At 35.5% G+C, this 13,442-nt stretch overlaps 1 protein-coding gene across 9 annotated transcripts in view; it reads right to left on the minus strand.

Annotated features, from left to right (window-relative positions):
- AIM2 (absent in melanoma 2) overlaps positions 1-13,442 on the minus strand; it is a 66,201-nt gene that overhangs the window by 9,632 nt on the left and 43,127 nt on the right. For 8 of the 9 annotated variants that reach the window (XM_079111997.1, XM_079111994.1, XM_079111992.1 and 5 more), the window contains 2 exons: positions 4,181-4,301; positions 838-1,119 (listed from right to left, as the gene is read on the minus strand). In XM_079111997.1, the coding sequence (XP_078968123.1) occupies positions 838-1,099 (262 nt within the window). In that variant the 5' untranslated portion in view covers positions 1,100-1,119; positions 4,181-4,301. Of the gene's footprint in view, positions 1-837; positions 1,120-1,837; positions 2,066-4,180; positions 4,302-13,442 lie in introns of those variants that run through there. The other variant, XM_079111998.1, reaches the window with a different exon arrangement.

Raw genomic sequence — 13,442 nt, forward strand, 5'->3', positions numbered from 1 at the left:
TTAGGTAACAGTTCATATCTGTACATTTATATCATCACTTAAATGTCCTCATTTAGCCTTCATAGAAATTACGTTTCAGAAACTACCTTGTTCGTATTATACGCACAAACAATATATTAGAATTCTAAAATTACAGCATTTAGAGTTTCTCATTTTGGGGTGTCCTTGGGTAAAATGCTCTTTTGTTGGACTTTTTTTTTTTTAAGTCATTCTGTCAATAAAGCCAGGATGTATCAGTTGTTCTTAAGCAACAATCAGGAGCTTAAACAAAAAGGAGATATTTCTTGGACACTGATCAATAGTTTATTGAATAAAATAAACCACTGTGCCCTGAGAAATTTATCTTGTCATTAGAGATAAAGAGGAGACAGAATCCCTGAACTAAAAGGATAGGGTCTTTCTTGAAGAAAGACAGGCAGTCTCGGACCCTGGCAGGCTGGCCTAGGGGAGAAGAGGTGTCTGGGAGGAGAGGCACAGGTGCCTGATACCCCAGTTTATGACTTGCCAGTGCTCCAATTTTCTTCAGTAAAGTGTGAGAGCATTCCAGACGGTGTGATGGAGTTTGGAGCACTAATGCTATCCACCCTGTGTGCACGGTCACTGCAAATGGAGTGGAGGCAAAGACATACAAAGAGGAGATGAGGAAACGGTGAGTGGCAGCCCTGAGGCTGGAACCAGGGGGGCAGAGTCCTGCTGGGCTGCGTCTGTAGAATGTCTAAAATGCATTTCTAGCAATTCACAGTAAAAGGGGTCAAATGGACAGCTGAGTTGGTAAACAGATCCCAACGTGCCCTGGGGTCTTCTCCCTCTGATGCTGATGTAGGGTATGCCATGTACCTTTTGCCTTCTCTTCCTGAAGACTTTTTGCCACATGCATATAATTCAGCTTCTGGAAGACACGTATGGTCTTCATCACTGCTGACACCACACCAGCACTTTGAATCAGCAAGTCGGCTAACTCTGTCCTATTTGCGGTCTGTAGTTTGCTCTTGGCAATCTTGAATTCATCTGGAAGGAAGAACTTAAACCTATCCAGTTCCTCATCAGTGATGTTATCCAGGCCTGTTAGTAACAGCATTTCTCTATATTTACTCTCCATCTCCCAACTTTCGGGTCAGCCTATAAGAAACCCAAAACACATAAAGTTATACCACCAAAAGTTGTTTTACATTCAAAATAAACAAGGAGAGTGGTTAATACCTCCCTTTCTCTGTCTCGGTCTCTGCATCTCCTCTCTCTATCTCTCTCTCTCTCTCTTAGGTACTGGGAATTGGACCCCTGGGTTCTACTACTGAGCTACATCCCCAGCCCTTTTTATGTTTTATTTTGAGACAGGGTCTCACTAAGTTGCTAAGGTTGGCCTCAAACTTGCAATCCTCCTGCCTCACCCTTCCTATTCACTGGGATCACAGGTATGCTCCACCTTAGCTAGAGATTACTATCATCTGAAAGGGAGAGTAAAATGTCTGCAGTACAGTAAAGGAGATTTGGGTGAAGAACAAGTCTTAACTTCCTAAGCAAGATGGTCACTACTACTGGGAAAGACATCTTCAGCAGTGGTACAATGCATCTGGAAATCTTAGAGAACAAGATGCATTCTGTGACTTTTAAAAGAGTTGTTTAAGCAAACTAACACACAACACAGTGCATTTATTTCAAGCATACAATGTGAAAATTTTGATGTATATATACAGTAAACAAAATCCAATTTATTAATTTGCTCTTTCATGGAACATTTTTTTGGTGTCATGTCCAGGAAATTTTTTCCAAACAAGATCAGAAGACTTTTTCCTGTTTTCCTCTAGGTATTTTATAGTTTGGCCTTTTTGGTACTCACATCTACGACCTCTTTTGAGTCATTTTGTATATGGTGCAAGTCTGATTCAAAGTTCCTGTTTTTCACATGGATACGTTTTCTCCTAATTATATTCTTTCTCCACTCATTGATCTTTGCACCTTTTGTCAAAAATCAGTTGTTCATATATGATTTGGTCCAGTTTTTAATTCTTTGTTCCATTGATTTATTGATTTTTATGCCAATACAATATTATAGTAATATGATTCTCTATGTATGGTATCAAAAATAATACACGAAATATTAGAAATAATAATTAACAATGATTCTAAATGTAAGATTAACATACGCTAAAACCACATTTCTTTATTTCCGTAATAATCCAAAGGGAAAAACATTGAATAAAATAGTATAATTTCTAATAATAACAAACTACAAAGTTCTTAGAATATGTAATAAAAACATGCAATGCTTTAAAGAGCATTACAACTTTAATGATAGACTTAAAATACCTCATTAATTGGGGATATGTATGATATTTTGAATAGAAGAATTCAATAAAATGAAGATGGCAGTTTTGCCAAATTAGTCCATAAACTCCAAGCAAAATTTCAAAGGGCTTTCCACAGAAATTAACAGGATGATCCTAAAATCTGCATAATAAGTTTAAAATGTTTATTAGGAAGCACTATTCTAACAAGATAACTATCCTTCATATTAAATATATATAATGAACTTATTATATATGTAGTATATGTAATTAATTTATTATGTGTGTAATTATAATAATTAATATAATAGTGCCACAGAGAAAAATTAGCTAATAGAGTATGGAAACAGATAAAACATGGTATCTGATCAAAGTGCCATTATAAATCACAAGGAAAGGATGATCAGTTATAAAAAGTGTTCAGACAAATGTATGAGAAATTATAATATTGAATCTTTATATCATATCACACACAAAGTACATATTTAGTTAGAGTAAGTACCTGCAAAAGGGATAGTGATACTGTTGAAGAAAATGCAAGACTTCTCATCATATTGAGGCAAAGCCATTTCTTATATAAGGCACAAAAAGGACATGCCAGAAAGGAAAATTTAAAGTCAAATTTGAGTGCATGCACATTCTAAAACTCTCTGTAGGAAACACTCACACACAGTAAAATGAAAATAAAAAGCAAAAACTAGGAATATAGTATCTGTAATGTGTGTAACTAATAGAAGATTTGCTTTCCAAATACATGGAGAACCACATACCAATAAGAAAACAAATGGTCTATCTGAAAAGTGGACAAAATATATAAATAAACAATTTTCTCAAATGTCTAGTAAACATTAAAAAAAGATGTTTGACATTATTAGTAATTACTGACTTCCAGAGTGCAACATATGAGGTGAAAAAAATAAGGTGAAGAACAAAAGATGATGTTTATTAGTAGAAAGTAATGAATGGTGAATTTCAGAAGCCTGAGGACCTCCATCCATAGAGACAATGTTAATTAAGTCTGAATTTTTATGGTTAAAATGTCCTTATTGTTTTTTCTATAGGCAAGGGCTGGAGAAACTATACTTGCATATGTAGATTTAATAAGTGAAAACCAAAACTACTTTCAGTACCATTTTCAAAATAAAGAATGCCCTTGAACTATCTGGGACAATCAATCTGTTCAAATGTCCCAGTCCTACTAATGAAAGCAGTAAGGAAGCTAACTTTGGTTAAGTATCCACAATGTGATAGAGAGTCAACTCAGCATGCTTCTTACTTGTGTATATGACATTAATCTTGCTAGAACCCTCTTATATAATAACATAATCACATTTTAATGAGAAAATTAAGAGCTATTTCTCTGAAGTTTTGTTTTTATCTTATGAATGTAAAATTAGCATTTTACTCCGTAGTATCTGTCCACTTTTTAAAAAAATTGTTTTAAAGTACTTGGAATACAGATATAGGTCCCTGATGGAGTGCTTGCCTAGCATGCACAAGGTCCTGAGTTTGACCTCCTGCACCACAAAAAATAAAATGAAAAACAATAAGGTATTTGTTATAATGTAAAATTTATGTGCAAATCAAATGCATTCAGATCTACTTGGTGGCTTCATGACCCCAAAAGTTCACACACTGTGGTTTGAGAATCATGATAAAGAATCACACATAATAACCGATCACTGGACTGTTTTGCAATTTAGGAAGTGTTTTCACATGGAATCTGGATGGTACAAAGGAAATATTTAGGTTGTGCCAATTTATCTCTGAAATGGGATAATTCCTACCCCTAGGTATAAGTACTCAGCATGATGTGTCTGAAAAATACATTTCAATTTATTATAATCTCTCAATTATTACAGGCTAAATTAGCTTTTCAAGATGGAATGGCTTACCTGAGGCCTCAGTGCTAGTAAAAGGCAATAAGAAGATGTGAACTCAAATCTTTTGAATGCAGACTGTTTGCTCTTTCTTTTGCCAACTGCCTTCTTATTGTTCAGAGAATGTGCGATAACACTTAAAAGAAAAAAACACTGGTGTTATTGGCTGTGATTTGGAAGGTACCTACTCAATAAATATCTAACCCTCTTATAACTCCGATAATATTATTATAATAATTGGCAATTATTTTCTTTGCCTAAACCATTTACCCCTTTTCACAAGAAAGTAGATAAGAACCTCCAGCGATCCTCTCCCCACAGACACACCAACGTGAACAACGATTCACACACCCAACTAACTTGTCAAGAGCTAAGAAGCCAGGTGAGACACCAGAGTGCCTAGTTTTAGTATAACCAGAAGAAAAGACACATTGAAGGATGCAAGGAGAAAAGAGTCACCCATATTACTTCTCCCCCCAGTGCCAAGTAATACGGAGAGAGATGCCTCCATCTGTAAGGAGAAGGACTTAAGACCAGGACTTAAACCTGAAACCCAGTGCCAGGCCTGCCATGGTGAACCCAGTGCCCAGCAGAGCCCCAGAATTCCTGCCTGCAGGCTGGATTCAGACACCAAAAACTTGTGTAGTCAGGCCACTGACTACCTCCACCAGACCTCTCCCAACTTAGGGCCACAAAACAGGCAGCCATGCTCTACCCATTGGCGATCAGGGCATGAAATTCAGCATAAGACTTTGTCTTTGAGCTCAGAGCCCAGTGTGTTGGCATGATATTTGGTATTAGGAAGAAACCAAAGGTGTCTCTACCTCTCCTAGAGATCACAGACAAAGCTTCTAGACCTGCCAGACTTCAGACAGCTACCTGTATGCTGGTAGACACAAGTTTGGCCTATATCATTAACAGCCTCAGAGTGGGCTTAGGTACACCCTTGTCACCCTGAGACTGCATGAGTCCCTGTGGTCATGAGATTCTGGTGTGACCCAGTCTAATACCACCCTTTGTGATCAAGGGGCCATTCCACTACCTGTCCCCTAACCTTGGGTAACATAGCTATCATCAGGTCAGTGCTCACAAATGGAGCATCCAGACCTGCTCTGGTATTGGGCAGAGACTTATGCCCCAGGGGGCTGGACTGGTGCTTTGGCCTGTGTCCCTGCCAGTTGTGCTGTGAGGCTAAGTATACCCTTAAGACTGAGCAGTCCTTCAGAGGTACCCCGGTTGGTATCAGCCTTGGTGGTCAAATTGCTGCACCTTCACCAACCTAATCCCACCTTAGTCAGAACAACATGGAGTAACGTCAGGAGCAGCAAAGGAATTACAGGTTTCTTTCAACCATCCCAAGGCAGAGGCGATGCCCTTCTGAGAACTCTGAGTGGAAACATGCCAATTGAGACTGCTCAGTCACTGGTGACGCCCTGTTCAAAGGGGGTTCTGTGCCTCACAGAATTCATTGGTTCAAATAGCCCTGAGTTCAAAGGCCAGCTGCCCGGAAATAGAAGCCATATGGGCATGCTCAGTAGCCTTGAGATGCCAGTTGCCAGGAGGGAGTAGAGATGTGGGCACAAGCTGATAAGCTAATAATTGGCTATTCCTGTTCACAATTCCATTTTTGTTTATCTTGAAGAAGCTTTCTCACAGTAAATCCTTTGGATGTTTGAACCTATATAATAAACTTGCAGAGCCTGCTCTGGTGTCGGTCAAGCCTCATCAGGGCTTGGCTTTCACACCGGGTCCTACTCTCCTGTATTTGTGTGTTTGTAAATCTTTATTTCTAATCCTCTCACCTGGCCTATTTTGGGAAACTGGGGAAACATTGCACAGGTTGCGACAGAGTAAGACTCCATTCAGTGAAGGTAGGACCAGGTAACAAGCATAGGAATTTGCCTTGGAACTCAGGGATGGGCTGGAGAAACCTAACATGGGGCAGGTCCTAATGGTCCCCATCCCCAGATCAGCACCTGCAAATGCAGCCTCTGGAACAGCCCTGTTACAGGGCAGAAATACACAGTCCTTGTCTATCATAACTGTATTCCATTTAGCATCACCTGTGGCTGGCTGCAGCAGTTTGGGGCCCCAAGAACACAAGGAAACCCATATCAACATGGGCCATGTTCCTTCTTAGTGCTGCACTGGTCCTTTTGGGCTGTGATCTCAGGGTATGACATAGTTTGGTGGCACTGGTGGCCAAGAGGCATGGCATAGCAGCCTGGGGTGGGTCTTTCCATGGCGTTTTGCTCAGGGCTGTGAAATAACTGACCTCAGGCTGGGTACTGTGAATGAGATGTCTGGGCCTATCCCAGCTTCAGAGAGAGACTTGAGGGGATGGATGGTCTGCCTTTTTAGCTACTACCCTACTTCATGCTGAGCAATACAGTAACTGCTGATTTGGGATAACATGGAATTGGATCATTGTCTGGTGCCAAAACAGTTACAACACGTTAATAGCTCACTCCTTACATAACAGTGGGGCAGTGGGTGGTAAGGAAAGACTGGGAGAACTTTGGATTGGGCAGAGGGGAATGAGGCGAGGAGAGGGTAGTGGGAAAGATGGTGGAATGAGGCTGATGTCATTACCCTGTGTACAGTATGATTGCACGAATGGTGTGACTCTGTATTCTGTACAACCAGGGAATTGTAAAGTTGTGCTACATTTGTGTACAATGAATCAAAATGCATCCTGCTGTCATGTATAATTAAATAGAACAAATTTTAAAAAACATAAAAACCAAATGAACCACCCAATGTTCCAAAGTTTTACTTTAATGCTCAATTTATACATAAGCATATTCTAAATCCAGAAGAAAAAATAAGACACTGTTAATGTTTATTATTATCCACATAATAATAATTACTAATCATAATTGTTTTCCAGTAAGCAATCTACATTTAATCATAAAATTAATAAAGGGTGATGCTGATAAAAAAAAAAATAGCTGACTCCTGGCAAACCTGGATGGACATAAAGTGCTAAAATAGTGAATGTGACTATAGGCACAGAGAAAATAAGCAATTAGAATGTCTGCAAAGACAAGCACAAAGTCAGATTGGGAAGACTGGAGCAAGCACTTATCCTTCAGTGTTCAGACAACATCATATTTCAACAAGCATCAAAAACTTTCAGTAAACTATGACCTCACTTAATATTCAAAATAAACTGGAATAAAGAGACCAGAATGTAAGCAGTATGGGCAAATTCCTGTATGGGTTGTTTAAAACAGCGATTTTAAGGAAATTCAATTAGCTTCAAGAGAGTGCAGAGAAATGATTCAATAATATAACATAGAAACTTAACAGAAAGATGGAAGTAATTTTGAAAATCAAATCCTTAAGCTGAAAAATACTCTAATCAAAATAAAAAATACAACAGAAGGCATCAGTAACTGAATGGATCAAACACAAGAAAGAAACAGTAAGCTCAAAGACAAGCTATTTGAAAGGATACAGTTGGAGAAGAAAGGAATAAAGAATGAGGAGGAATGAAGAAAGTTTATAGGAACTTTAAGAAAGTTAATATTTGGGTAATTGGGCTTCAAAAGGAACTTGAGAATGCCAAAGGAGAAAACATTCAAAGAAATCATAGTAGGCAAGATAAGAAAACAAAAACCTAGGAACCAGAAGATCAAAGATGACCTGTCAAATTTAATTCAACCAAGTCCATAACAACACATATAGTAACCAAGCCACCAAAGTCTAAAGGTAAAAGAGCCTCAAGCAGCAAGAGAAAAGAAACATATAAAAGCAAGATTCTCCCAATTCACCTGGAAAGAGAAATTTTATAGACCAGGAGAGTGGCAAGAGACTTACAGTACAGAAGGACAAATTATCAACTGATAAAACAGCACCCAAGAGCCTTTAGAAATGAAGAAGAAACAAAGATACTCCCAAACAAAAACTGAGAAAATATATTTTCACCAGACATGTCCTATAAGAAATGATAAAGGGAGCTCTCCAATTTAAGAGAGAGAAAGAGAGAGAGAAAGGCCCATGAGTAGGAAGACAACAAAGTAAGGTATAAAACTCACTGATAAGAATAATTATACAATGTTCTAATATTATTAGCATGGTGTATAAGTCATTCATATATGTAATCTGAAGAATAAAGAGAAAAATAATTAAAAATAATAACTACATTAATTTTGAGATAAAATAGAAAGATAAATAATTGAATAACAAAAATTCAAAATGTATGAAGGAATGGAATGTATTTGTTGACTTTTTAATTAGTGTATTTTCTCTCTTAACTTTTCTTATCTTTATGACCATATTATAATGCTATAATTTTTAAAAGTTTGTCATAATCAAAAGATGTTTTTGTAACCCTCATGAAAACCACACAGCAAAAATCTATAATAAACACAAAATAATACACAAGTAATCAAAACACACTAGTAGAGTAAATCACCTAACCACAAAAGCAGACCATAAGAGAATGAGGAAAAAAGGGAGCTAAAAAAAAAGGAACACAAAACAAGTTAAAAAATGGATATAGTAAGAACTTATCTACCAAAAATTGCCTTGAATGAATTAAATTCCCCAATTAGAAGACTCACCACTGAATGGATAAAAAAAAATTAAGACCTAACCATAAGTTGTTTATAAGAAACCTCTGAGGACATGCATAGACTGAAAGTAAAGGAATGGAATAAAATGTTGAGTGGAAATAAAACCCAGAAGAAAACAGGAGTAGTCATAGTTACATCAGATAAAATAGACTTTAAATCTAAGAGACAAGATAGACCATTGAAAAAAGGGTCAATTTAATAAGACAAAAGAACAATTCTAAATGTATAAGCACTCAATATCAGAGCATCCAAATATACAAGGAAATATTAATAGACCTAAAGGGAGAGACAGACTCTAATACAAATACAACAAAGGACTTTAACAACATACTTTCAGCAATGGACAGATGATTCAGACAGAAATATCAACAAAGAAACCCAAGAGTTAAATGGTATTCCAGACCAAACGTACCTAAGGAAGCATTCCATCCAACAACTGTAGATACACATTCTTCTTCAGAGTACACTGAACATTCTCCAATATAGACCACATTACAGTCCAAAAAAGGAGTCTCAAAATTTGAGAAAATTGAAATTATACTGTTATTTTTTCTGATCACAATGTAATAAATCCAGAAATCAATAACAAGAAAAACTTTGGAAACTATACAAATACATGTGAATTAAATTACTTACTCTTGAACAACCAATGTATCAAGGCAGAAATCGAGAAAAACGTTAAAAGATTTCTTGAAACAGATGAAAACGGAAACAGTATGCCAAACCTGTAAGATACAACAAAAGCAGTACTAGGAGAGACGGTGACAGCAAACAACAATTACTTCAAAAAAGCAGAAAGATTTCAAATGAACACAAAATACCTGCAAGGAATTTTTTTTTTATTTAAAAAGACGAACAAAAAATTTAAATTGGTAGAATGAAAGAAGTAATAAAGATCAGTGCAGAAATTAATGAAATGGAAACATTACAAAGCAAAGAAATGAAGAGCTGTTTCTTCAAACAAAATAGATAAACTCTTAGCTAGAGTAAGAAAAAGAGAGATAAAAAATAGTCATTGATGAAAATGGAGTCATTATAACTGATACCACATAAATATAAAACGTCATTAGAGAGTATTGGAAAAAACTCTATGACTACAAATTTGATGATCTAGAAGAAATAGGCAAATTTCTGGAAAAACATACCTTACCAAGACTGAATCATGAAAAAGCAGAAAAGCTGCACAGAACAACAATAAATGAGACTGAATCAGTAATAAAAAGTTTTTCATCAATAAAAGTCCAGGAACAGATGTCTCCGTTGCTGAGTTTTTCAAACATTTAAAGAAGGATTAATACCAATTCTTCTTAAATTCTTCCAGAAAACTGAAGAGAAGTCCTCCAACCTCATTCTTGATGCCAGCATTACTTTGATACCCAAACCAGATAAGGACATATAAAAAAAAATTCATAAGCCAATATCCATGCTGAACAAAAATCTTCAAAATACTAGCAAATTGTGTCCAATATAACATTAAAAAGATTATTGACCATGATCAAGTGAGATTCATCCCAAAGATGGAAGGATGGTTCAATATATGTAAGTCGAAAAATATAGAACAACATTTCAATAGAATATATGACAAAACAGTCATCTCAATAAATGTAGAAAAGTTATTTGATGAGATTTAATTAACACTTCATGATAAGATTTCTGGACAAATTAAGTATAGAAGGAATGTACTTCAATATAAGAAGGACCTTTTGTAATAAACAGCTAACATCATAGTCAGTGGAAAAAATGAGGAACATTTTATAAGATATGGAATAAGACAAGAATGCCCAAATTCACTACTTCTATTCAACATAGTTCTAGAAGTCCTAGTCAGAACAATCAGGCAAGAGTAAAAAATAAATCGCATCCAAATTGGAAAAGAGAAAGTCAAACTGTCACTGTTTAAAGAGGACATGATCTTATTTACAAAAATCCTGAAGATTCCACCAAAAGACTTTTGGAACTAATAGATGAATTCAGAAAAGCTACAGAATATAAAATGAATATGCAAAACTCACTAGCATTATTGTATGCAATAGTGGGCTATCTGAATTAGAAATTGAGAAAACAATTCTATTTACAATAGCGAAAAAAGAATAAATTTAACCAAAGATATGGAAGTTCATTAGAATGAAAATCATAGAAAAAAGGATGAAAGAAATTGAAGAGGACACACAAACACACACACACACATGCAAAGTAAAAAGACACACCATAATTAAGGATTGGAAGAATCAATGTTGTAAAAACATTCATATCACCCAAAGTGATTTACTGATTTGGTGCAATTCCTTTCAAAATATAAGACATTCTTCATGGAATTAGAAAAAAATGCTAAAATTTTTGTGGAACCACAAAAAATCCTCTGAATAGACAAAGCAGTATTGAACAAAAAGAACAAAGCAGGGTCATCACACTATTTGAATTTCAAAATATACTACAAAGTTGTAATAGTCAAAATAGCAAAGTATTGGCATAAAAACAGACACAGAAAAGTGTATCAAAACACAGAGCCCAGAAGTGAACCCACACATGTACACCAATTGATTTTTTACAATGGTACTAAGAGCATGCAGTAGAGAAAGGGCAGTCTTTTCAATGTATGATGCTGAGAAAACTGGATATCCACATGCAGAAGAATAAATTGGACCTGTATTTATCACTGTATGGAAAAAAAAAAAAAACACCAAATAGATTACAGATTTAGGCATAGGACTTAAAACTATGAAACTACTAGAAGAAAACCATAGGGGATACACTTTAGGACATTAGAATGTACCAGGATATTTGGGGAAAGACCTTAAAAGCACAGGGAACAGGTGAAAATCACAAATGTGATTACACAAAACTAGAATATCTTCTGCTCATCAAAGAAGACAACAGAGTGAAGACACAACCTACAGAATGGGAGAAAATATTTGCAAAATACACATCTAACAAGAAGTTAGTATCCAGAATATGTAAAGAACTCAAAAAAATCAATAGCAAAAATTAAACGATTTATCAATGGATGATAGACCAAAATAGACATTTAAAAAAAAAAAACATACAAATAGCCAACAGGTATATGAAAAAAATGTTCAACATCACCAATCATTAGGGACATGCAAATCAAAGCCTCACTCCAACAATAATGACTATTAACAAAAACACTGAGATAAAAAAGTGCTAGCACAGATGTGCAAAGAAAGGAGCTCTGGCACACCGTCTATGGGAACATAAATTAGTATACCCATTATAGAAACAGTGTGGAGGTTCCTCAAAAGGTTAGAGTGATTCAGTGATTCTAGTGTTGGGTATATGTTCAGAGGAAATGATTCCAGTGTTGGGTATATGTTCATGTTAACTACAGCTTTATTCACAATGTCCAATAATTGGAAACGAGCTAAGTTACAGCTAACAAAAAAGATAAAGAAAATGTCTATACACACAATGGGATATTATTCCACTATAAGATAAATGAGAACCTACCCCTTACAACAACATGGATGAAACTGGAGATAATTATGTAATAAAATAAGCCAGGCATGAATGGATTTCAAAATAATACACAACAGTATGCTTCCTACAAGAAACCCACCTCACCCATACGTAAAACATACAGACTAAAAGTGAAATGATGAATAATTATATTCCAAACAAATGGAATCCAAATGCAAGAAGGAACAGCTATACAAATATCCAAAATTAGACTTCAGGACAAAATTAATTAGATCAGACAAAGATTATCACTATATTTTATGAGTGAATGATTCATCAAGAAAATATAATGATTACAAATATATATATGCACTGAACATCAGAACACCAAATTCTACGAAACAAACACCACTGGACATGAAAGGAGAGATAGACCCCCAACATACAATAAGAGTGTGACTTCAACACCAGACTCTCATTAGATCATCCACACCAAAAAAAAAAAAAAAAAAAAAAAAAAGTCAACAAATAAGTATCCAAATAAATTTACACTATATGTCTACAGATTATTTTATTCAATGACTATAGAATACATATTATTTTCATCAGCACAGGGAACTTTTTCCAAAATAGATCACAGAGGAGATCACACAAAAATTTATTGTGTACTATCTCATCACAACAGAATGAAACTGGAAATCAACAGCAAGAGAAGCACATTATCCATGCACATGGAGATCACTTTTGAATAAACAGTGGGTCACTGAAAAATTCAGGAGTGGGGGATTTAAAAATTCCTAAAAAACAAAAGAAAATGGAAAAAGCATACCAGATCCTGTGAGATATAGCAAAAGCAGTACTGAGGCAAATTTATAACGATGAGTGTTTACATCAGAGAGAGAGAGAGAGATCTCAAATAAATTGCCAATGATGCACTTCAGTCTAAAGAAAACAAGAACAACCAAACCCCAAATCAGTAGAAGGAAATAAATAATAAAGATGAGAACAGAAATAAATACAACAGAGACTTAAAAAATGGTACAGAAGATCAAAGAAATGAAGAGTTTTTTCTTTGAAAAGATAAATGACATTGACAAATCTTTAGCTAAACTAATCAAACTAATGAAAGAGAAGGCCAAATAAATAAAACTAGAGGTACAAAAGGAGACATTACAAAAGATATCACTGAAATTCAAAGAATCAACAGGGAATATTTAGAAAAGCTGCATGCCAATAAATTAGAAAATGAAGAAATTGACAAATGTCTGGGCTCACGTGATCTA

Source organism: Sciurus vulgaris (assembly GCF_902686455.1).
Source record: "Sciurus vulgaris genome assembly, chromosome: 1".
Lineage (NCBI taxonomy): Eukaryota > Metazoa > Chordata > Mammalia > Rodentia > Sciuridae > Sciurus > Sciurus vulgaris.